This window comes from Crinia signifera, chromosome 4, assembly GCF_055691185.1.
Source record: "Crinia signifera chromosome 4, ASM5569118v1, whole genome shotgun sequence".
Classification (NCBI taxonomy): Eukaryota; Metazoa; Chordata; class Amphibia; order Anura; family Myobatrachidae; genus Crinia; species Crinia signifera.
The window spans coordinates 98,824,022-98,849,666 of NC_139220.1; the positions used below are offsets into that span (position 1 = coordinate 98,824,022).

Here is a 25,645-nt window from a genome sequence, read left to right on the forward strand (position 1 = left end):
TGTGTAGTCTCTAACAGAAAGATCATATAAGTGAAGGAAATCATAAAGGAGGTGATGTTTGAGGACTGGGAGCTGGGCACAGGGCGCGCCGATGATCGAGATCTATCTACAGAGCTATCCAACACTTCATTGAATTCCCCAGCCATTATGACCTCGCCTTGGTGGACCCGGGAGATATAAGAGTCCAATTTCAGAAAGAAAGACTGCTGGTTTTGACCCTGTCGACCTTGTTGCCTGTTGACCCAACAGTGTTGACCTAATGACTGTCGACCTAAGTCAAATTTGTAATTATGACTTTTTTGTGAAGAAGGAGGGGGCAATGGAAGGGGGTGAAAATGGTGTTGTTTTGGCAGTTAGGAGGTCCCAAGATGAAGGAGGCAGTGACATAATGGAGTCTTGGTCCTATTCAAGCCTGTGTCTGAGGAGTCCTGTAAGCATACCTGCCGTGTGCCTGAAATCCTGCCTGTGTCAGAAAGCCATTATTTCCAGTCCTGCCGGAGTTCAGAGTCTTGGTCCCGGCCTTGTAGATCCCCTCATTTCAGCCCCTTCAAACGTGGCAATTTTAGATGAAGTCTTAGCTCTGCAGGTGCCTATAATCTCTGGAGCGATTAACAGAGTCAGGGTTGGGATTGGCCTGTCCTCGCCAGTAACCTTTGCTTGGGTTTTCTCCCAGAACCGAAACATTTTAAACAAAGGACTAGGTCATTACTAGATTGTAAGCTCCTCCGAGTAGGGCCCTCTTCCCTCCTGTTGTCAAAGCCCACTTCTCTTCACATTTCACTCACAGCTCTCCTTTACTCCAACACTCAGTGACCATCTTCATCTGCATACTCCTCTCCATCATTGGCCTCAAGCCTCTAGTTGTATGTTGATTGAGTCCTCACTACTTATATCCAAGCTGTAATGTGTATTGATCTGTGGCGCTCTTTATTTGTACTGTATTTTTGTTATTTATTCAATGTTATGCCAAGTTTTGTTTCCCTGTATTGTTCCTTTGTACGGCGCTGCGAAACACTTGTGGCGCCTTATAAATAAAATTATAATAATAATAATAATAATAATAATAATAATAATAATAATAATAATAATAATAATAGGTCATTGACAGAAAGGCTCATTGATTTTAATGGGTATTATTGGTCTTTTTATTGGAAGAAGGAGGATAGTAACCCTCATTAGGAAACAGAAAGATAAGAACTGTTTCTTGCTCATTACCTGGGGGTAACATGCTCGTTAACAGGGGGTTTCTGATAAAACCACAGCATCGCTCCCAGAATCCACACTTTTGGGTAGTGCTTTAAGGGTGAGCACAGAAAGGAGAAAGTGGGGTGCGAGCTGCAGGGGTGAGGGAGAAGGGGGAGTGAGAGGTACATTCTCCATATTCCCCAGTACTAAATTTGATATATATGTGTGTGTGTGTGTGTGTGTGTGTGTGTAAGGTAGGACTGGGTGTGTGGACCCGGTTGCCGTGATTCCACGGTTCTGCTGGCCTCCTGTGGGCTAAGGCTTCACCAATAACATCCATGTTTGTGGGTCTGAATTAGGTCCAGCCCCAGTCCGATGCCACCTGGTCTTGAGTGGGACAAGGTGGCCCACAGGAAGTGGGATACATGGCAAGGTGGGGTGAGATAGCGTACACACCCAGCCTACCAATGTGTGGGAAAAATAACCCCACGGGTGCAACAATACACTGAGGTTGTAAATACAAAAAACCCTGACTACCCACACAGGGAGGGAGTGAACCCTTACAGGACAAACCTGACCACCTGCACGAGCAACTGCAACAATGCAGTGATGGTAGCAGTATGTTAACAATAGAAAAACACTGCAGGGGGACCCCTGACTTATCTGAAGGAAAAGCACGTCAGACTCAGGCAAGGAGTCACTGCAACAGGAGCACAGGACCTCAGGACAGAGCAGGACACGGCTGGGAACCAGTAACACACTTACAGGCTATGTACAACGCTGGATACAAGGTCTGTGACTGGGAACACTCTGAAGAAGGAACCTAGACAAACAGTACTGCAGTAACAATTAGGAACTATAACTGGCAGGGTAGTGCTGGGCAGAATGCATTATAAAGGGCTCAGGAGATTAAGACACCTGTGAACAAATCAGCCCAACTCCCAGCAGGGATAACGAGTTCAGGCTTGTGCATAATAAAGTTCACAGAAGATTGAGCCACAATGGCACATACCCACCACCGGAGACCACCAGAGAGTAAAATACCAAACACAGACTGAACACAAGACAGAACAGACAAGACAGAAATTAGCCATTTATAATGGCTCCTAACAATAAATATGTGCTCAGTTATATATCCAATTCACTCACGGGTAGGTAATCCTCATTTGTGGTGCTCCCATCAGGCATATATGTAAAATATAGTCCAAATCCACAGTATAAGAGAATTAGGGCACTCACCAATCTGCAGTCAAAATACTTCTCTTTTTATTGCTTCATGTTTAAAGCACAATAAGCCGACATTGCACTTTGGTTTGGGACTTGGATGCCATGATTTAAGGGCATTTTTTGTCCGTAAAATCGCCTTATTGTGCTTTAAACATGAAGCAATAAAAAGAGTGTTTTGACTGCTGATTGGTGAGTGCCCTAATTCTATTATACTGTATATAAAATAAAAACATTTTTTTTTAACTACAGTATATAAAGCAAAATTGTACTTCTTGCAGGACTACACAGTGTCACAAAAATTCATGTCAGGGAAAGCGCAACCTTGCATTGTTGCATGAGATGTGACTGTTGCGTGTAACCAGGGATGTATTCACAGAGGAGGAGGGAAATGTGCCAACATCTGGACCGCCTGTTCTGTAGCCGGAAGCAAGATAGCCTTAGTACTAGCTGGCAAACATTGTATTAGGCATGTGCAGAAATGGTGGCCATTTTCCTAGATTGTTCCTTACTGTACATCAGAGCCGGCCTTAGGCATAGGCCAACTAGGCAATTGCCTAGGGCATTTGGAATGCCTAGGGGCATCAGCAGCTTCTGCTGATTAAAATGATATGCAGCATGCCTATATTCTGTGTGTGAGTGAGGCTGTATCTGCATATGAAATAGTGTATTCATGGAAATCACTGTAACATAGCATTCCATATGCAGGTACAACCACAGTCGCACACAGAATATAGGCATGCTGCATATCAATTTAATCATCAGAAGCTCCTTGTGTGTGCTGGTCATAACATTGCAAATAAGATGAATTTTCAGCAAAAAAGGCACCGAATGGGTGCGCTGGTTCTATTTAAAATATTGCGGGTAGGGACACCAAAATGATGACTGCTATGATGAGGGTTGATGGTGCTGGGAAAGGGGAGCAGGGTCAGAGACGGAACTAGTGGCGGTGCTAGGGGGCAACAGTCAAAATCTTGCCTAGGACGTAATTTAGGCTAGGGCCGGCTCTGCTGTACATGCACCGAATAAAGTGGCCCACACACCATTTTGTTGATGATTTGTGAAGAGGTGCTGCCGCCTAAGTGGGACTCCGGAGAAGTGAGTATTTGAAAAAAATAGGTGCAAGGTGTGTAATATAGGCTCCCGGGTGCCCATGTGCACTGCACACACAGCACCCTGTATGCATACTATAATGAGAGTAACATATATTTATACAACTTTCAATAAACAATATTTCCTTGGAAACTTATTTAGTAAAAGTTGCATAATATTGTAAAATAAATATCATATTTATATAGTAGACCATATTTCCTCAATTATCATTAGCTGGAGGCACAATTATAGCAATTTATATTCCATTTGATTAAAAATAGTTTTTCATGCTGTTGAACATTTACCTCAAAACAGCAAATGTATTAATGTACATTGTCATTCTCTAATTTTTTTTATTTTTTTATTCCAGGCTACCGTTGCCGCTGCAACTAAAACTACCTTAAATACTGTTGTAAGCTTACTGGTAAGCCTATTTATTATATTAAAATGATTGTATTTACTCACACAAGAAAACCGTCTCTGAAGTTTTATATAATATTGAAGCCAAATGTAGTGCATTTTGTAATTTTTCAGGTTTGATAAGGCATATTTAAATATTTTTGTGTAGGACTTTGTATATGGTATGTAAAATAAAATTCATCATTTCTGTTAGCATTACTTAGTGCCAGCTTTCTAGATTGTGCTGTAAAATCACAGAATGGCTGTTCATTCACATCGACTAAATATTTTTACACATGCATTGTGCAATTATTTCAGAATTTTCACATACAGAAGTTAGTAAATTGACTTATAGTATACTGTAAAATAATTTTCACAGATGCAGTATAAGCACAAGCGCATCTATTAGAAATATAGGCCCTTATTCAGATCTAATCGCAGTACAAATTTGTTCTCAAAATGGACAGAACCATGTGCACTGCAGGTGAGAGTTAGATTTGTGTGAGTTATTTTCTTTCTGTGCAGGGTAAATACTGGCTGCATTATTTTACACTGCAATTAAGATTTAATTTTAAACACACCCCACCCAAATCTAACTCTCCCTGCACATGTTAAATCTGCCCCACCCGCAGTGCACATGGTTTTGTCAATTTTAAGAACAAATTTGTACTGCGATCAGATCTGAATAAGGGCCATAATGTCCCATTCATCTTCAGATGTACTTGTATCTTTAGCCCTGCCCCCTTCTCCGAAAAGCTGTGATTCGTGGTAATTTTACCACTGCGGCCAGGGAGATTTGGGGCGGTGACGCCGGTATCCGGAAGGATTGTCCACCTTTCCGGGCTGAAAGGGGGACCTGATTTTCAGGAGCCTCCCAGCCATTCCGGGAGGGTAGACAACCTTGCCTTATATGTCACTGCTTTCTCTTAGCTGAGTCTTGCTCTGATATAAACCAATGCAAAAAAAGTAATTTTACAGTTTTTTCCAATAAATCATTTCAGGAGTAATATTTTAATTAAAAGATTTCTGTTCCCCTTTCATGAAATTTATTTTCAATTGAAGTCTATATTAATCCGTTAGAGCAGTTGCATAACTATGGAGGGTGCAGGGAATGCTATTACTATGGGGCACATCAGCTAAGGCGCTGGCAAAGCAATGAACCTCCTGCATCAGTTGAGACTTTTTTTTACTTTAATTAAAACCCAGGGGGCAGGCAAATGGTGGCTGGTCATTCAGATAGGGTAGGAGTGGGTTCAACGGGAGTAACAGTACTCCTTGCCTCTGTGCCAACTACTGGTCTAGTGAAGGGATGACATTATCTCATGAGTCTCTGACACTCCACCAGGATATGGGTGGAAGGTAGAGACCACAGGTTGGAGCAGTGACAGAGCGGCAAGTTGGGTGAGTAGTGACATGCCCCCACAAGCCAAATCGGTCTGCCTTGTACTGAGGGGCTGCTGTCTGCATCTGAAAGGGGTGCCGTTCACCACTGCCAGATCTCTAGGGGAGGGAATGAGGTGTGGCCTCTGCCTCTGGCCATTCTGTCTGCTGCAGGTAAGGTGGTGCCTCCATTGATGCTCTGCTCAGTTTATGCAGGCTTGATGTTGCTGGTTCAGGTCAGTACAAGAGACAGGGTGGTGGAGACCTGCAGTGTGCTGAAAGGAGGGGCCATTGGCATGCCATGTATTAGCATGCTGTGTACTGGCTGCTTGGGGTTCTGCTGCTGTGTGCTCCCTGTGTTGTGATACATACGGATAACTGGCAGTGGGGATTGGTGGTGGTCAGAATACCGGCGCCAGTATTTTGATGGATTGAAACCTGAAAGGGATCACTTAAGTATACTTCCCCTCCACCCCCCCCCCCCCACAGCTTGATCCTAATCTTCCCACTAGTGCCTAACCATAACCCTGTACCCCATTGCCTAATCCTATTCCTCCTGACCTGCATCTTAACCTCCCCTTTTAAGTGACTAACTCTCCCTCCCCACAGCCAAATCTTTGCTTAGCCACAGGCTAACCTTAACCACACTCTTCTCGTAGCCTAACCTTAAATCCAACCCTAATGCCTAATCCTAACATGCCCCGGAATACTTAGGATCAGTATACTGGCAGTCAGGATTCCGGTGCCAGTATCTTCATTGTTGTCAGGATTCTGGTGAAGGTCTCCTGGCAATAGTCAGTATGCTGGCATTGTTATTTTGAATGCCATCATCCCAACAATTAGGATGGTGAACGCCCCCCCATGTAGACATATATTTTATTGTATACAGATAACTGACCATTTGGTGTCTATCCTGCCAGTGCATGCCATCCTTCGCTCATCTCTATTAGGGAGGGGGGGTTTGTTGCCTTCAGGATGTTTCCATAGGGCGCACAAAAGGTCTAGTTATGTTCATGCATAGTCAACAATGAGGGTATATGCTGGAATTCTCTGTTTCTGGGAGAATACAGAGATGGCATAATACAGTAGTGTAAAAAAGACCAAATACTTGTAATATATCTTATGTAACTAGATAATAAAAGAGAGACCTCTCCTAACTATGTTACTGTTGCATACCATGTAATACAGGGCTGGGCAATAGTGGCCCTCCAGCTGTTGATGAACTACACATCCCAGGATGCTTTGCATCAGTTTTGCTATGTGGCCATGCTAAAACTGATGCAAGGCATGCTGAGATGTGTAGTTCATCAACATCTGGAGGGCCGCTATTGCCCAGCCCTGATGTAATCTATCCTGTCACAGAAATATTTTATTTCTTAAAATATAGTTTATGATTTTTTATTTATGTGTTTTATTTCTGTTGTTTTCTGATTTGTTTAGGATACTACTGCTGAAATTAAAGCAGCAATTGTGGTAAGTCTTTAATTTATTAATATTACTATTAACATTTACAGTATAGGGCATGATAAGGTGTCTTCAGTGCCATGCAGTGACAATGAAATTCCATAAATATTGCAATCATACAAAGGACCAGGACTGTATTATCCGGTACCTGAATAACCAAAAGGCTGAAATGGATGCAGCCTATGGCGCCAGGACTGGTGGTGAGGGGGGGGGGGGGGGGGGAGCTTGCAGATGACAGCTGAGGGATAAAATTAAGGCCTTATTTATGCCATGTTTGTTAGCTATCACCCCTCCTGATGTACTGTGCGGGTAAAGTGGTTAAGGTGACTGCCAGATGGCTGTGCCAATGTAACTTACTGATGGAACCCTTTCTTTGTGTACATTGTGCTACAGCGCCCACTGGGCAGCCTAAAGCCAAAGTCTCCTTCACACGGCACAAGCATTATATTATATACTAGCTGACCCGCCCGGGCGTTGCCCGGGAAAAACTTGCGTTTTTTTATTTCCAAAATTGCTTTAAAATTTAATTTTATGCTGTGCCAAAGACCTAAGATTTTAATTTGTTAAAAATAATGCTAAAATGTGTTTGCAATGATACTCAATGACAGCAATGGTACAGTTTCTAGGGAATGTAATTACAGGTGCTGAGTGCATGGAGACCAGGGTGGGTGTTACTTACCGCGCCATAATTAATGAAAAATTAATCGCTCCCACCACAGAGTTTCACAGCATTCTCTGACATCTGGCGTCTCTACCAAACAGTGGGCAGCACCTGAGAGCGGGAGCAGGTCTGCGGGCTCAGCCTTGTGATGTCATGACATGACGCAGTCTACCCAGATCACTGGGAATGGGTGCAATGGGCCAAATTCTTCCCTACACCCACCGGACCAATCCACCGATCCAGCCATTGCAAGCATCAACAGGTACATTGATAATGTTTGGTCGATGGTCATGAGCGCTACCTGTATTTGTTTGAATGTTAGGAGTGTAAGAAGTTGAAAAATAAGACTGAGATGAAGATTTGCCTAGGTAAAGTTTACAATTTAATCAATAAATCGTGAAAAAAAATCTAGGTGTACATAGAAATACAATCAAGAAATGAAAGTAGGACTAAAAATAAGTTCTGATTCAAATTGATAATTTTTTGGATGGGGTGGATTTGCGAAACAAATCTATAGATGGGGTGTGTGGATATTATGGGCTTAACTGGTGTTTGGCACACCTACAGGGGGTCCCCAATTGATTGGAAATTTTGTCACCAATTAAGCCCACAATATCCATACCCCCTCACCTATAGATTTGTTTTGCAACCCACCGCCATCCAAACAATATTAATCATAATAATAAACAATAATGAATCATTTTGAATCAGAACTTATTTTTTTAATTTTCCTGTCATTTCTTGATTGTATTTCTATGTACACCTATATTTTTTTCATGATTAATTGAGTAAATTGTACAGTTTATTGTGACAAATATTTATCTCTTCTTATTCTTCAGCTTCTTACACTCATAACATTCAAACAAATACAGGCAGTGCTCATGCCCATCAACCAAACATTATCTGTGAACCAAAAGGGTCTGGGACACCCTTAAGGCAGAGCAGCGCCTAACATCCAACTAACAGGGTGAGTGCAGTGTACCCTCTTTGTAATGGGTGCATTGGCCAGGACAGAGATTTCTCAGTGCAACCGGCCAGGGAGCGCAGTGACAGCCTGGAGGACTGGAGAGAGACGGATATGGGGAAAAAAGAAAAAACTGTATATTTGATACAGTTTTTATTTGCTGGTATAGACTGTTAAAAAATGTTGGAGGGTATGCTATGATGCAATTATTTTTTTATGTGTTCTGTGTGTGTTGTACTGTTTTTGTGTGTGTTGTAGTGTATGTGGGTGTATGTGTTGGGAATCTGTACAATGCGTAAGTGTGTGAGGTGTGCTACATATATATACAGTATGTGTATGTGTGTGTAGTGTGCTGTGTGTATCTGTGCAATGTTTAAGTGTGTGTGTTCTGTGTGTTGTACTGTTTTTGGGGTGTGTGTTGTAGTGAATGTGGGTGTGTGTTGTACTGTGAGTGGTGTGTTGTGTGTATCTGTCCAATGTGTAAGTGTGTGAGTTGCACTACATATATGTGTGTGTTGTGTGCTGTGCGTATTCTGGCAATGTTTAAGTGTGTGTGTTCTGTGTGTTGTACTGTTTTTGTGTGTGTGTGTTGTAGTCAGTGGCGGTTTTAACCTATGGGCTGCAGGGCTGCACCCCCCCAGGTAAAATCCGCCACTGTCTCTGCCTAACTGAAGCCAGATGCAGTCTGTGAGACTGCTCTGGCTTCAATGTGACTGGCAGTGACTTCCTATTGGAAGTCGGATCTGCCAGTCACCCAAGGCAGTCCTATTGGGAGGTGTTCCCTCCCTCCGGGATGCCTCTATGTGCGCAAATGTGGGGCAGCCACCAAAACGGGTTCTGCGCATGCGCAGTACCGCAGACGATACTGCGCATGCGCTGGACCCTGCAAAGGCAGCCCAAGGAGGCTTGGGCCAGCGCATGCGCAGTATGTATGAACTGCGCATGCGCTGGCCCCTTTCAGGGGATCGGCAGGTGCAGGGAGCGTGGCGACGTCAACGGAGGAGGGGCCCGCATTGTGGCAGCACCCCTCCTCCAAAAGGGTAAGAACCACCACTGGTTGTAGTGTATGTGGGTTTGTGTTGTACTGCATGTGGTGTGTTATGTGTGTGTGTGTTTTGTTGTGTGTATCTGTCCAATGTGTAAGTGTGTGAGGTGCACTATGTATATATGTTGCATGCTATGTGTGTGTGTGTACGTGTGTGTGTGATGTGCGGTATATGTATATCCTCAACTATTCCTAATTGTTTAAAGCCTCCGCCATAATGTTAGAATGTGTCATTCATACTCAAGGACAGCAATTAAATCAGGTGTGGAGTTGTTCCTTAGTCATCAGTTTCCCAGATCGTTATTTTTTTTTTTCCAGATCATCAATAAAGGCAAAATTAAACCTTGGTGTTTTTTAAATTTCTAAGTGAAATTTCACAAAAAAGAGGTGCACACCACTGGGTCCAGAGGTACCTTGTTGCTGAATTTGGTGGTGCTGAGTGCCACGGTGTGTCCGTAATGCAACAGACAAGCAAACACACACACACACACTCTTCAACTTATTATATAGATGCCAGCTGTAAAAACCTTGTTACATGCACATGGGCAGTATGACTGGTGAGTCCTTAAGCACTCATACTGTACATGTCTTTTTAGCAGCATTATGAAGGGCGCTACATGGATATTAGCCTAGGGCACCTGGAACCTTCAATCAGGCCCTGGTATTGTCCGTAAAGCTTACTTATCTGAAGCCTAAATGCCTTGAAGGAACTAGGGGCCTGTTTATTGTTTTTGCTGCGGTACTGTCAATCATACCCTCTAACTGTACTGAGTTCTGTTTAAGATGGGATGTTGCTATGGGCAACCAATCAGATTCCAATTATAATCTTCTAGAAGGTGCTTAATAAATAAAAAGTAGATTCTGATTGGTTACCCATAGCAACATCACATCTGAAATAAAGCTTCCATCTTAATAAATGTACCCATCAGTCTTGGTTTTAAGTCTTGTTATTCATTCTTTTGCTTTTTTCTTATCACTTTTGTACCTAAAAAAAGTTTTGCCCACTTCACCTACCAACTGAGCCATTTTCTCCTTGCCTTGTGCCTTCTTAGCCTTTTTCCATATGACAGTATAATTCTATTCGTTTTCATTATATTTCCTAAAGGCCATCCTTTTTTTTTGCTTTCCTAACACTTGATACCTCTCTTGTAATCATCACTGACTTGTGCTTTTCCAAGCTTATATATATATATATATATATATATATATATATATATATATATATATATATATATATATATATATATATATATATATATATATACACATACATACATACATACATATACACTAAGGTCTGTTGCTTGTAGCATTTCACATTTCCTTTTTCAACCTCTCTTTTTTTGTGCAATCATCAAGAAGTAGCAGTTATCTTCAGGTGCTGCATTTGCCTTTACATCAGCGTTTCTAAGAGAAAATATGAGAAGAATTTCCTAATTTACAACTTCACCTTGGTTTGTTAATGCGTGATAGTTTTTCAGGTGTTATAAGATTAACTTGGCATTGTATGTTGTATGACAGGCACATAAACTAATGAGCAGAGATACTTTGCAATAGAATACTGAGCTCTGTTTCCACTTACATCACTTAACCTGCTGTAATTTATATAAGCTTTATGGAAAGCTTCTAAGTCAATGCACATAGTGGGGCAGATGTATCAACGTTCGTTATGGGGGAGAAGGGGTATTAGCGCACGTTATGTGCGCTGATACCGCTTCTCCCCCATGTATGAAGCAGCCAGCGTGCGGTAATGGACAGGGGCGCTATGCGCCCCTGTCCATATCGGCGCTGCTATCAAAATGATAGCAGGCCGAATGTATGAACGGTCAGCATCGCTGACTGTTCCGCACGAAGCCGGCTTTGGCTTCGCCAGCATCAGGCTGGCGAAGCCCTATGTAAACAGCAGGGACAGCGCTGTCCCTGCTGTCAGCTGTGGGCTGCGCTGGGGATCTCGCGTGAACAGCGAGATCCCGGGCATGCCCAGTGCGGCCGGCCGGGGGACAGGAGATAGCGCATCAGTATTAACTGATGCGCTATCTCCAGAAAGGGGCATCGCCGAAGGGGGGAGTTAACGCTCCCCCGCTTCGGCAGACAAGATGTTAATACATCTTGTCGATGTCCCTTCCTGCTTCGCCTCGCTATTGAGGCGAAGCAGGAAGTATCATAGCGGCGCGATAAGCGCTGCTATGATACATCTGCCCCATTATCCAATACACTTCTGTAGTAAAAGTTCTTACTTTTACATTCATTACATTTAAATGAGATCTAGCTCAATATAATTTTACCTCTGAAAAACAGAAATGGTTATGAAATAATCTATATACTGTATATAAAATATTATATTCATTGTGCTATACAAATAACACAAAATTATATACCGTATATACTCGAGTATAAGCCGAGTTTTTCTGCCCAATTTTTTGGGCAGAAAACCCCCTCCTCGGCTTATACACGAGTCAAGTGGAAAATACACATCTTTAGCAGCGGCGGAGCCGGCAGAACACTAGCTCCGGGCGCAGACATATCACAAAGCGCCGGAGCTGTGCACTGCTGCCGCCGGCTCCCCTGCCTTATCCGCCCGCTCTCCCAGCTCACCCGCCGGCTTCCCTACCTTGCCCGCCCGTTCTCCCGCCGGCGCCGCGCTGCAGCAGGACAGAGCAGGGGCCGGACACACGCAGGAGTGTCAGAGGTTGACACTTCCTGCCTGGTGCTCTGCTCCGTCCTGCGTCTTAAAGTATTAAAGTACCGGTACTGTGAATAAAGGTACCAACATGAAATGTTAAATAAATTCTGGTGTGTGTGTGTGTGTATGGGGGGGGGGGGCAGTGAGGGGGCTCTGGGTATGTGCTGTAATAAATTACCTTTATGCTGTTTTTTTACACACTATGTGTACTGTGCATGTCTGTGTGTGTGTATGTAATGTATACTGTGCATGTTTGTGCGTGTATGTATACTGTGCATGTCTGTGTGTGTATGTATACTGTGCATGTGTGTGTATGTATACTGTGCATGTTCAAAAACCTACTGATGCCTCAATTAATGTAGTTTTATTGGTATCTATTTTAATTTTGTAATTTACCAGTAACCGCTGTGTTTCCCACCCCCGGCTTATACTCGAGTCAATAAGTTTTCCCAGATTTTTGGGGCAAAATTAGGGGCCTCGGCTTATATTCGGGTCGGCTTATACTCGAGTATATACGGTAAGTAAAGGTTTACTGTTAAGGTGGCTCTTCCGGTAAATAGTAAAAATGTATAATATTATAAACTTTTGTTTCCAGGAAGGAAACCCTGCCAAAATCTGTGCATTAAATCCAGACTTTAAACCTATTACGGATTCTCTTTTGTTTACACTGGTAAGTTCACAATTCAGTATTTTCACATGTTCATTAAGTTAAATTATACCTTTTACTACTGGATATCACACACTATATATATTAAGGTAGATCTACCATGATTCTTTTTTTTTGTCAAATGTGTAATTTTTTCTTTTTTTTTTTTTTATTGAATTGTGTAAACCATAATTAAGAATGTGCATGCCTTTTGTGGAAATTGAACTAAAAAAATAAATTGTAGCCAAAAAATGAAGACCGATGTTAAAAAATAACATACACAATTTGAATGCCATAACATATCCTATCATTTCATATTGTTCACATTATCCATATCCAAATTTTAAGTACCCTGGAATTTCCTGTATAACCAGAATGTGAAATACATTTAACCTCCCTAGAAAATAAATGAAACTCCATTGACAGCCTCTGACCCTACAGTAGACTTAAGGTGGCCATCTATAGTATCAGAACAATATCGGGCCCGAACGAACAATTTTGAGGGGTCATGCCAAAGGCGTAACTACCATAGGTGCAAGGGGCGCAGCTGCTATGGGGCCCAGAGCTGAGGGGGGCCCATCTTTACTAACTAAGTAATATGTTTTACATACATTTATCACCATCAGTTGCTAAATGGGGGCCCTTACAAACTTTTGCTATGGGGCCTACAAATTTCTAGTTATACCCCTGGGTCGTGAGATCAATTGTGTGCACATAGTGAGGTATATTGGTACGATGCGTGGTATCGCGGGTGCTGTCGACTTTGCTTAGGGTCGTAAGCATATGTGCTCCCTAAAGCACAAACGATCGCATATTTGATCACTTTTAACAACCCGTATATGATCAGGTTGTACATTTCCAGCTTTACAGCAGCATTGTTACATTGTGTACTAATATAATAATAATAATAATATGTAGCTGTTTTTGATATATTTAGCAAATCTACAGCTCTGTACAAAGGGATTATGGCATGCTTATGGCCCACATTAAACATGCGTGAGCCATTCCTTTAAAAGAAGCCTGTCATGACTAGCCATCGCAGACTTCATACAGGGTGGTTGGCATGCTGTGGGTGTTTGGGGATGGAATTCCATGGCCATTGGGAGTGATGGCCACTGACATCATCAGCTGCCTCCTTTTTTCTCTTGGATCTTTGATAGTGAATGATTTTTCCTGTGTGTACATCTGCGAGCGCATTGGCAGAAGTGCACAGGGGCATGGTAATGCAGATGCTGTGGTGTTTACCTGATCGTTTGGCTCTGAAATCCTGCAGCCCAGTGATTGGGTGGGGTGTGTTCGAACTGAATTCTGTATTCCAGTGTAAAAAAAAAAAACAGCCAGTATTTACCCTGCACAGAAACTAAATAACCCCCCCAAATCTAACTTTTTCTGCACATGTTACATCTGCCCCTCCTGCAGTGCACATGGTTTTGTCCATTTCAGAAAAATGTTGCTTTTCAGATCAACTCTGAATCAGGCCTCTAGTGTCCATCCTATGATGTACTGCACTGAAATGTGGCAGAGTTGGTGAGGCAGGCTGGGCTAGTGATGCTGAAATACAGACATGCAGACAGCTGCTGACACACACACACTCACAGACATACGCTGGCACACAGATGCTAACAGATGGGTGCTGACACAGACAGACTGACACACTGATAGACCTAGATACACAGACATTGACACACAGATGCACACAGGCATAGAAACACTGACAGACTCCGATAGACAAACTGACACACGGATGCTGACACAGTGACAGACGGGTGCTGACATATGGATACACAGATGCTGACAGACAAACAGTCGCTGACACACAGTCACTGACAAATGGACACTGACAGATGCTGGCACATGGACGCTAACTAATGGACATGTAGACAATCAATTTATCACTGATTTAGGCAGCTGACTAGGAGCTCCAGTCTAGCTGAAAGGCACAAATTTAAGGATGACTCAGAGTGTGAACCTAATGCAAATGGCAGGTGTTTAACTTCTAAAATGTCACCTCCACACTTTCATGTGCGGTCAGGAAAGTCAATGTAGCAGTGGTAGCAGTAAGCTGAAGTTTTGGGTAGGGTGCCAAAAACATTGCACCGGCCCTGCAGATATCAATAAAGTAAATTTGCCTATAATCTAATTGGATTGGATTAAATGCTTTGGGTTTTTATTACATTTTATACAACTTTAAAAGGACAAATTAATCAATTATTTGACATCTCATCAGGGAGATATGCTGTAGTACTTTTCAAAAGCCAAAACCTTTTACTGTATGAAGACCAATGGATAAACAATAAAAAAAAGGTACTTGTTTCCTAGCACGGCCACAATCTTGTGGATCGTGTACCTTTAAGTTAAGGTACACGATCCACACAATGGACCCGATTTCCTTTGAAATCAGGTCCATTTTGCCGGCAAAGGTACAAAATCGGGGGCATCGCGTCGGTCAGGACCATTAACATTGGTCCCGACGCGACCGACGCGATGCCCCTGATTTTGCCATAGGCTTCAATGTTAAAATATTTTTTTATATTATAATGGCACAAGATGAGATGGACTTGATTAAGTCCATCTCACCTTTAAAAAAATGTGAAAAATGTGAAATGGGCCAATATGACCCATTTCACATTATAGATGTCCCCGTCGTCACCCCACGATAGACGCCAACCCGAAGCGTGGCGAGCGCAGCGAGCCCGCGAGGGGCGGCGGTGCGCGTCCTCCGACCTTTTCATTCCCCTACTATCCACGTCGGCGTGGAGTTGAGAATAGAATAGTGTGGCGAGCGCAGCGAGCCACCGAGCCCGAAGCGTGGCGAGCGCAGCGAGCCCCGCGAGGGGACGCGTATAACTTCACAGGTATACGCGTCCCCTCGCGGGGCTCGCTGCGCTCGCCACCCTTCGGGCTCGGTGGCTCGCTGCGCTCGCCACACTATTCTATTCTCAACTCCACGCCGACGTGGATAGTAGGGGAATGAAAAGGTCGGAGGACGCGCACCGCCGCCCCTCGCGGGCTCGCTGCGCTCGCCACGCTTCAGGTTGGCGTCTATCGTGGGGTGGGGTTTACGTCGTAAAATTTGGGGGTCTAGGGAATATTTCACATTGAATCCAATGTAAAATCGGGTCCCAGGGACCCGATTTACATTTCATTCAATCAAAAAATCGGGTCGGTCGCGTCGATCGCATCGCATGCGACCAAATCGCATGCGATGCGATCGACGCGATTTTTCCGACACGACCACCCCGATGTAAATCGGGGTGGCCGTGCTAGGAAACAAGTACCAAAAAAAAACTTACCCTTACACTGGTGTCATGATCATTTGAAAATCATGTATTCTTGAGTTATTGGGAAAAATGTCATCTTGCTTTTGTTAATTTTAAGATTGTATCCAGCTTATTGCTTTCACATTGCCAACATGGGTTGGAGCCAGGATTGTTATAATGGCTCCAGCCCGGGTCCGGCGCATTCACATTAAACAGAGAACGACCCGTGTTTAGCAATTCTTATAACCATATAACCCGGGTTGAGCAAACCGGCAATTTGACCCGGGGTTATACGGTTTGGTTCTTCCAAACTGCATCTCAACCCGAGTCGTTAAGTCAGCAATATCCCGGGTCGGAGGTGCAGTGTGAGAGGGGTATTAGACAGGAAAATAACCTCACAATCACAGTGTTACTGTCAGTGACGGATTAAGCATGGGGCGACAGGGGCGGTCACCCCGGGGCCCCAACACATTTAGGGGCCTCAACACCAGCACTGCTGCCAGTGTAGGGCTCCTATCGCCTCATGCTTGGGTAGTGCAGCGCAGGGCAGGCGGGCAGGGGGTCCTTGCAGCTGTCCCGGCAGTCAGTGCCGGGCGGGGTCCCTGCCGCGAATGGGAAGTCAGCGGCGGGGGTCCATGCGGTGGATGGAAACTAGTAGCCAATACCGCTACTAGTTCCCATCTGCTGCAGGTGCCCGGAAACTGACTTCCCATTCGTGGCAGGGACCCCGGCCCGGCACTGACTGTCTGGATAGCTACAAGGACCCCCTGCCCGTCTGACCAGGTACCTGTTTCATCTGGGGGGGGGCACTGTGTCATCTGGGGGGGGCGCGCTGTGTCATATGGGGCTGTGGGGTTGTCATCTGGGGGGGGTGTCTGTGGGGGCCCCCACAATTTTGTTGTCCAGGGCCCCCACAGACCTTAATTCGGCATTGGTTATAGTATGTGACAATTGTATAGTCTATAAGTGCAGTTACCAGGGTTTATATTACATATAAAAAGGCTGTTTAGTGAGAGAAGCATCTGCCAAGAGAAATTCTTGAAAATGTTGCGCTATTTCTAGGAAGCTTTACTAAATAATTTGAAGCTAAAATTAGTTTGTTTGGTGATAGATTTGAACCGGACAGGTATGATGAATCTAGATGGGTTTTATTGGCTCTCACATGTGACAAAATATGAAGGAAAACAGAACAATGCCAGAAGCAGAGCCACATACTTAGCACCTGCAGCATTGTGCACTTCTGACATAACTCAATTTCATTTATGTGTGTATTCTGATTTCTCCAGTAGTTACATAATACATACAGTATCTGCATTTATTTTTCAAGTAGAAATGTAAGGTGAAATGTAATAATCTTTCTTATTTTTTTGAGGAAAATAAAAGTACCAGATTATATGATATATTATCTATTGTCAATATAAATTTACAATGACTACTTTTTTTTTCTTACAGCAAGGAATTTTTGCAGCTGCTGAGATAGTTATGTACGATGTGCTAGTGACTGTATCCAAATTGACGGTAAGAAAACTGTTTGCCTCCAGAAACTTAAAAACATATTCTTAAAATGGAATTACATTTTTTTTTTAAATTCACGCTATGCAGTATGCAGTATGACTGTGTATAACCAATTGCTTCATTCTCAATGCCACACATTATTATGTACAAAACTTTTCCATACCTCTCAACTTTTAAAGGGTCCAAATCAGGACCTGCCGAGACAGAAGGTGCTAATACGACTGCAAAGGATTTGGGGCCTGGGGTGTAGAATCCAGTGGAGGGAGAAGGGCCTTGCCCAGTGGCTCCCCTCCATGCACTGATAGTAGCCGCGCGCATACACACCTGTACAATGATCACTGGCTGCTTTGCAGAGCAGCAAAGATCAAATGCTCTCCTCCCTGTGACCCATTGGTTGGACAGCAGGACCATATCCAGAAAGTGGGACTGTCCCACTGGAATCGGGACAGTTGGGAGGTATGCTTTTCCACAATGTGGTATAGTTGGTAAGTGGGGAAAGAGACAGACTTTAGTGTAACAACCTACAGGTCTACAGCAGAGCACTACATCATGTGATGATGGTGGCTGTATGATTCCATTTGCAGCATATACCATGTGTGATGTGAGGCTTCACACACTGAGGGGTAGATGTATGAAGCAGTGATAAGGGAGGAGAAGTTAAAGTACCTGGTACTTTATCACTGGCCAATCAGCTCCTGACTGGTCCTTTTTAAACCCATCCTGTAACTGAACAGTCAGGAGCTGATTGGCTGGTCATAAAGTACCAGGCACTTTATAACTTCTCCTCCCTTATCACTGCTTCATACATCTACCCCTGAGTCTTCTGCCCATACCCTGACTGCTGCCCTCTCTGGTCATAAACACACTCAGACTTTTTTTATACCAATATTTGTCACTAGAATTTAATATAGTATAGAGAAGGTTTCACAAACTGTATGATGATTCTTTAATAAATAATAATTGAATAAAAAAAATATGAAAAAATTAATTATTTTTTGAGAAAGAGGTCACTGGAATTTTTGTATGTAATGTCAGTAGCTGTTGCCTCCGGTAAGAGAAAGCCACAGAAAATCATTGGATTCACCCAAATGACACCATGGGCGAAAGGTAATAGGGTGCAATTTTGGACATGTGCGAATTTTGGGTAAAAAAACGGCCAATGCGCGCATTTTTGCAAAAATCACACATCTAATAGGGTGCGAATTGCTAATTCATTTGCACATTTAGCGGTAAAAAACATACTTTTTGGCATGTAAAAAAAATTGCACATTACAATTTGCATCCAGATGTTTTCCTATTATAAAGTGTAGAATTTGCAAATGTAATATGCTGCGATTTTTGGTAAATGTTACCAAAAAATTAGACCAGGTTCAGGCTTTCGAATTTGACAGAACTATGCACAGATCAGTGAGATCTGTGCATGGTTCTGTCCAAAAAAATATGTAAAAATGTAAATAATAAATAAAAAAAAAGGCATAGGATCCCCCATCCTTAACCAAACCAGCCTTGGACTCATTAAGCCGATACTGGTTTCTAACATATGGGGGACAAAATGTGTATGGGCCCCTGTATTTAAGAAATCCGCATCAGGCTCTTGGACCGGTCCTGGTTCCAAAAATAGGGGGAAGACCCTGGCATCCCAGGGTGGTGGACACCAGGCTAATATGTTTAAAAAAAAGATAAACACACATTACATTTGACAGGAGAACTACGAGACCCAACATGTGGGGGAATTAATGTGCCCGCTGGGTCTCGTAGTTCTTCTTTAAAAAGAATGTGGATATAACAGAAACACACACAACCAGAAAGGTAGAACTTTAATAATCACCATTTTACACCAAGAAATAACGCCTACTTACCTTGTCCAGCGCTGTCCTCTCTATTGCTCTGCTCACTCAGCAGTGACAGCCGCCGACTCAGTCAATAAATCACATGCGAAGACCGACTTTTCTAAAACATCGCACCCTATTATATTTGTGATTTTCGGCCAAAAAAATCACAAATGTGACGTGCTAAAAATCACACCCTATTACATCTTGCCTCATATTATCTATGACCTGTATGTGAGCAGTGGCGTTGCCTGGAGAACCCTGACTGCCGCTATCCCAATATACATTCAAGTAGAAGAAATGTATACGTTTTTTTTGCTCTTTCTACTATTGAAAACATATTGTAGAACATATTAGAACACCCTATAGAACAAGCATTCCTAACGTTGGTCCACAAGGCACATTAACAGGGCAGGTATAAGTGATATCCAGTACTATACATGTGGTTAAATCAAAAGAGCTGAAGTACTAATTAAGTCACCTGTGCTGAAACCTGGATATCACTAAAACCTGGACTGTTAGTGTGCCTTGAGGACCCTGGTTGGGAAAACCTGCTATGGACAGATCAGAAATGCAGGTAAAAAGCTAACTGTTAGCTAAGAACATCTTGAACCATTTAACAGATGATATAGAACATGTGAGGAAAAGGGAAACAGGCAGCTGACAAATACAAATAAGCAGGGACGTGCAGTCAGGGGAGGCAGTGCCTACCCTGTCATTAATGTTTAATATAACAATACAATACAAAGAAAATACTTATGACACATATTATGTGTCATAAGCATATGCTTTGTATTATTACAATCATTTTTACTGTGTGGTTTTTTTTTAAATTAGCTTAGGAGGCACCAAGAGCGGTGCCTCCCGCTGTCCATATTAAAGTAACAGACACAGGGGCGGGCAGTGGGCAGGGCTGAGAACCGAGCTGTAAAAGCTCATTTAAAAAAGATGCATAGGCGGCACCTATAGCAGTGCCTCGGTGACAGGGAAGCGCTTTCTGCCTATATGAAAGCACGCCCCTGTCACTGAGGCAGATGTGATTGGGCACAGTGGTGCTGTCTCAGTGACAGGGGCAGCTTTCATAAAGGCAGAAAGCACGTCCCTGAACCCTGGCTCTTCTATAGGTGAGGTGCCGCTTATAGCGCTCTGAACTTTTTCAAGGTGGACGAGCCGTGCAACCACTGCACAGCTCGTCTGCTTACTTGTATTGCCGGGTGTGGGGGGCGGAGCTGGGCAGAGACGAGCCGCAAGCTCCCGCTGTGTTCTGGCCATCAGGCACCGGCACACGCTCTGCTCCCCTTTACTGTGTGGGGTCTCTCTTCTGCCTCCCGCCCAACGCACTTCTTCTGTGTCTGGGTGCCTGTTCCTGGACGGGACGCTGCCGTCACTGCTGCCATGCTGTCTGCTGCCTGGGTATCCAAGTAAGCGGTGCCTGGGCTAATCAGTCATTTGTGTTTGGCGCTTGTGGAGGGTGGGGGCTGTGTTTTTTTTAAAGTGGCATACTGTAAGTGTTTATTTGTGTTTGTGTTGTGACAAAGGTGTGTATCTGTATTTGTGTAAAGTGACAGGTGTGTGTTTGTGTAAAGTGACAGGTGTGTGTTTGTGTAAAGTGACAGAGGTGTGTACGGTTTCTGTGTGTATATTTTTAAATTAAGTACTGTATACAGTATTGGCCCAATGTACTAGCCTCTGAGTTCAGTGGCTGTGCGGGGTGACGGCCGAACTCTGAGGTTATTTTTAAAAGGGCAATCATTTACAATGCATGATTTTGCCTTGTAAATGTCTGCCTCTTTAGAAGAACCTCTGAGTTCAGCCGTCACACCACACAGCCACTGAACTCAGAGGCTAGTACATTGGGCCAATACTGTATACCAGTAGTTCCCAAACTGTGTGCCGTGGCTCCCTAAGGTGCCCCGGGACAGTTGCAGGGGTGCCATGGGTTGGTGGTCCCAGACAAATTAAAATTATTTATGGACAAAACCAGTGCTGGTCGCTGCCAATCATAAAATATGTGTACAAACAGAAGCAAATCCTGCCCTGTACCACATAACTGAACCTCAGGATCACATATAAAAACACAATCTAATTGATGTAATATTTTTCTCTACGTTTTTTGAGGCCATGGGGTGGCGTAAAAAAAAATCTGATACACTAGGGTGCCGTGATTCATAAAAGATTGGGAACCCCTGCTGTATACAGTACTTCATTTAAAAATATACACACAGAAACCGTACACACCTCTGTCCCTTTACACAAACACACACCTCTGTCACTTTACACAAACACACACCTCTGTCACAACACAAACACACAAGTCTGTCCCTTAAGATGCTAGTTAGTACATTTGGCTGCATGTTTTTTCTTTAAGTGAAAAGGTATGTGGGCAGACCCCATGGAGGCTTGGTGGAGCCAGCGACGACGGGTTTGTGGTGAACGCTGGGTCCAGGTTGCTTCTGCACTGACAGGCAGGAGCTACTCTGCCAGGTATCTGCTGCTTATGCAGGGGGCAGCTACCAGACCTGCCTGTCAGTGCAGAAACAGCCCGAACACAATGCTCCCCACAGAGCCTGGCGGCACTGGCTCCACCAAGCCAGTGCCTCACCAACAGGGGCTGGCTGGCAACTTTTAGCCTGGGGGGGGCAAGTTCAGAGCACTGGCCCATAAGTAACAGCGCATCGTTAAATTTAGGTTTTGCGGTTTAAATATATGTATTAATAAAATAAAAAAAAACAATAATAGGACACCACAGGCTGCTCCCCTGTATAATATCAGGACACCACAGGCTACTCCCCGTCTTATAATAATAACAGGAGAACATAGGCTGCTCCCCTGTATAATAATAGTACCCCCACAGGCTGCTCCTCCTGTATAATAATGGGACCCCCACAGGCTGCTACTCCTGTATAATAAAAGTACACCACAGGCTGCTACTCCTGTATAATAAAAGTACACCACAGGCTGCTCCCCCTGTATAATAGGACACAACAGGCTGCTCCCCCTGTCTTATAATAATAACAGGACCCCACAGGATTATCCCCCTGTATAATAACAGGACCCCACAGGCTGCTCCACCTGTATAATAATAACAGGGCCCCCACAGGCTGCTCCTCCTGTATAACAATGGGACCCCCACCAGGCTGCTACTCCTGTATAATAAAAGTACACCACAGGCTGCTCCCCCTGTATAACAGGACCCCACAGGCTTCTCCCCCTGTATAATAACAGGACCCCACAGGCTGCTCCCGCTGTATAATAATAACAGGACCCCACAGGCTGCTCCCCCTGTATAATAACGGGACCCCCACAGGCTGCTCCCCCTGTATAATAATAACGGGACCCCCACAGGCTACTCCCCCTGTATAATAAAATTACATCACAGGTTGCTCCCCCTTTATAATAACAGGACACAACATGCTGATCCCCCTGTATAACATGCCCCCACAGGCTGCTACCCCTGTATAATAATAATAACAGGGCCCCCACAGGCTGCTCCCCCTGTGTAATAATAACAGGACCCCCACAGGCTGCTCCCCCTGTATACTAAAAATACATCACAGGCTGCACCCCCTTTATAATAATAGGACACAAAAGGCTGCTCCCCCTGTATAACATGACCCCACAGGCTGCTCCCCCTGTATAATATTAATTATAATAATAATGGAACCCCCACAGGCTGCTCCCCCTGTATAATAATAATGGGACCCCCACAGGCTGCTCCCACTTATAATATTAACTGGACCCCCACAGGCTGCTCCCCCTTAAAATAATAACTGGACCCCCACAGGCTGCTCCCCCTGTATAATAACTGAACCTTACAGGCTGCTCAGCCTGTACAGTCCCACTGCCTCTTACCTTGATGCCAGACAGTGAGGCAGGCTGCAGCATAGGGAAGAAAGTGTAACGCACAGGCAGGAAGTAGGTGGAACATACAGAGTCTCTGTAGTGGCCTCCTGCACTAGACATGTCCTCAGTGCAGGAGGCCAGCGGCCATATTTATGGAGACCACTCGGAAACTGGTCATTCTGGCTGCAGCAGCAGCCTCAGAACAATGGCGGCCCGCACGCAAAACGATTCAGCAGCCCGGGGAGCACATGGCACCCTGCCCCCCAGCCCAGCCCGCCCCTGCTCACCAACCACAAACCTCACCGCACGTCACTGTAAATAAGCAAGGCTGCAAACATGGGATATTACTCTCTCCAGATCAAAATAGAAACTGCTGTGTTCAATGGAGTACTTTGGGGCATGGGAGAAAGGGAAAACTTGAATCTAGTAATGTGTACACCAGTTGAGATTTTCCCTTCGATTTTGACTATGTACTGTAGTTCAAATTAATTAGACAAGGAATGTTTTTTTTTTTGCAACAGTTTATGCAGATACAATATCGATGCACGCTCCCATGTAGTGTAAATTGAATTGAAAAGTAGAATAGCCAGGCAAGACTACATAGTATAAATCCATTGTCAAAAAGTGAAAATCTAAAAGCAGTAGAAAATATCGAATAGTACAACTCAAATCGAAAACCAGATCTCACTGTTTGTACACACCATAAGATGCCAAGTTACCATTAAAATTATATAGACATTTGGTTTATAAAACAAGCAAAAGAAAATAAATCCAGGTCAGTGATTATAGTGAACAGAGTAAGATTAGTCCTTTTTTATTGGGTCTAGTAGCATTTGCAGCCATTGGCCTGTGTTAGCACAATGTGCTTGAAGTAGATTTCCATACAGTAAGTGTTAACCATGCGCATAACTGTGCAAGTCTAGGACAGTAAGTGTTAACCATGCGCATAAGTGTGCAAGTCTAGGACAGTAAGTGTTAACCATGCGCATAACTGTGCAAGTCTAGGACAGTAAGTGTTAACCATGCGCATAAGTGTGCAAGTCTAGGACAGTAACTGTTAACCATGAACCTTTGAAATGTACCCTTTTTTGGATTATACCAATTAATGTTTAGGAGTTGGTGATGATGACTGACAAATAGTCAAAGATTAAATTCAAGGTTTAAGGCTGCATATCCTATATATTAACATGTGTGTTACTCAAAATAAAAACAGATAAGCAAAAGTGTGGATTAAAATACTATCTTTCTATTTTAAATTTAAACATATTATTCTCTTTTTTTTAGGGTGCAACTACACTTATCAATAATTCTATGTTGAAGACTACATTGCAAGATATATTTCAACAGATCAAGGGCTCTCCTTTAGCCTCATTACTGATATTTGTGGCTGCAGTGGTGAATTTAGTCACAATCTATCTTCCTGCTTTGGTCGGTTCAGTAGTTGGTTTACTAGAATTTCTGTAAACACAGGTAACTACAACACCAGAAACTTACAGTATGTGCAAATATTTTCCCACCTTTTACCATTTCATAAATTCACTATGTAGCATTGATGGCAAGCTAGCCAATATTTAGGGTTTTTAACTAGATTTTCTTTTTTCATTTTGACACCAATTTAATTTTATGAAAGCTCTTTGGGTAGGGGATTAAAAGATTGACAGTCAATAAGTCGAAACAAGGTGGTTGACAGTCAATAGGCTGATGGAGTTAAGAGGTCATCAGAATCAAAACGTTGGTTGACCTGGACTTACATTAACAGGGTCAAAGATTTAAGTCACGTGTAGACCATTTCTATCTCAACCATTTCCATGTAAACATTTTGAACATGTCAACCTATTGACCATTGATCCTCCAGTGTTGAGCCAATTGACTATGTACTGTTTATCTTCCATGCAGATACCTTGGGGAAGATGACTACTTTAAAGAAATTACTTTTATTCATTACAGATTATATATATCACGCCTTAATTATCAACCTTACATTTCAATATTAATGCAGTATTTTAATTTATTTTGATTTGGATACAGAAATTGATTGCATGCCTATTTCATTGGAGTCTATTATGTTGTTAACTCTCAAAGATACCACAATAATATTGTTTTAAAAAGTGTTCTCTGTGTGTATGATACCATCTGCCACAGATATGAAAAACTAAAACTTGTAGTAATGGAAAGATGCTACTCTGTCTTATTACCATTAGGTAGGCAATAATGTTTTTTAACCTCAGATGTATTCTCATGGCAAGGCTAAATTTATATTATGACAAACAGTGGTGCTCAGTGCCCACTGTTCATATTATGTCGCACACAGCAAAGTGTCTCTGGTTAACTTTATGCCACAGAGAATAAAGGTCCTGATTCTGCTTGACTCGATAAGCTGCAGAGCTCGCAGCTTACTGAGTCCCAGAGTGCCCGCCCCGCCAAATCTGGGATCTGGTTCACACACAAGGATGCG

General features: G+C 43.3%; 1 protein-coding gene across 1 annotated transcript in view; it reads left to right on the top strand.

Annotated features, from left to right (window-relative positions):
• LOC146072956 (uncharacterized) overlaps window positions 1-25,645 on the top strand; it is a 67,032-nt gene that overhangs the window by 23,137 nt on the left and 18,250 nt on the right. The window contains exons 5-7 of the mRNA XM_083180127.1: window positions 3,872-3,925; window positions 6,721-6,753; window positions 12,693-12,767. Coding sequence (XP_083036253.1) covers window positions 3,872-3,925; window positions 6,721-6,753; window positions 12,693-12,767 — 162 coding nt within the window. The remainder of the gene's footprint in view (window positions 1-3,871; window positions 3,926-6,720; window positions 6,754-12,692; window positions 12,768-25,645) is intronic.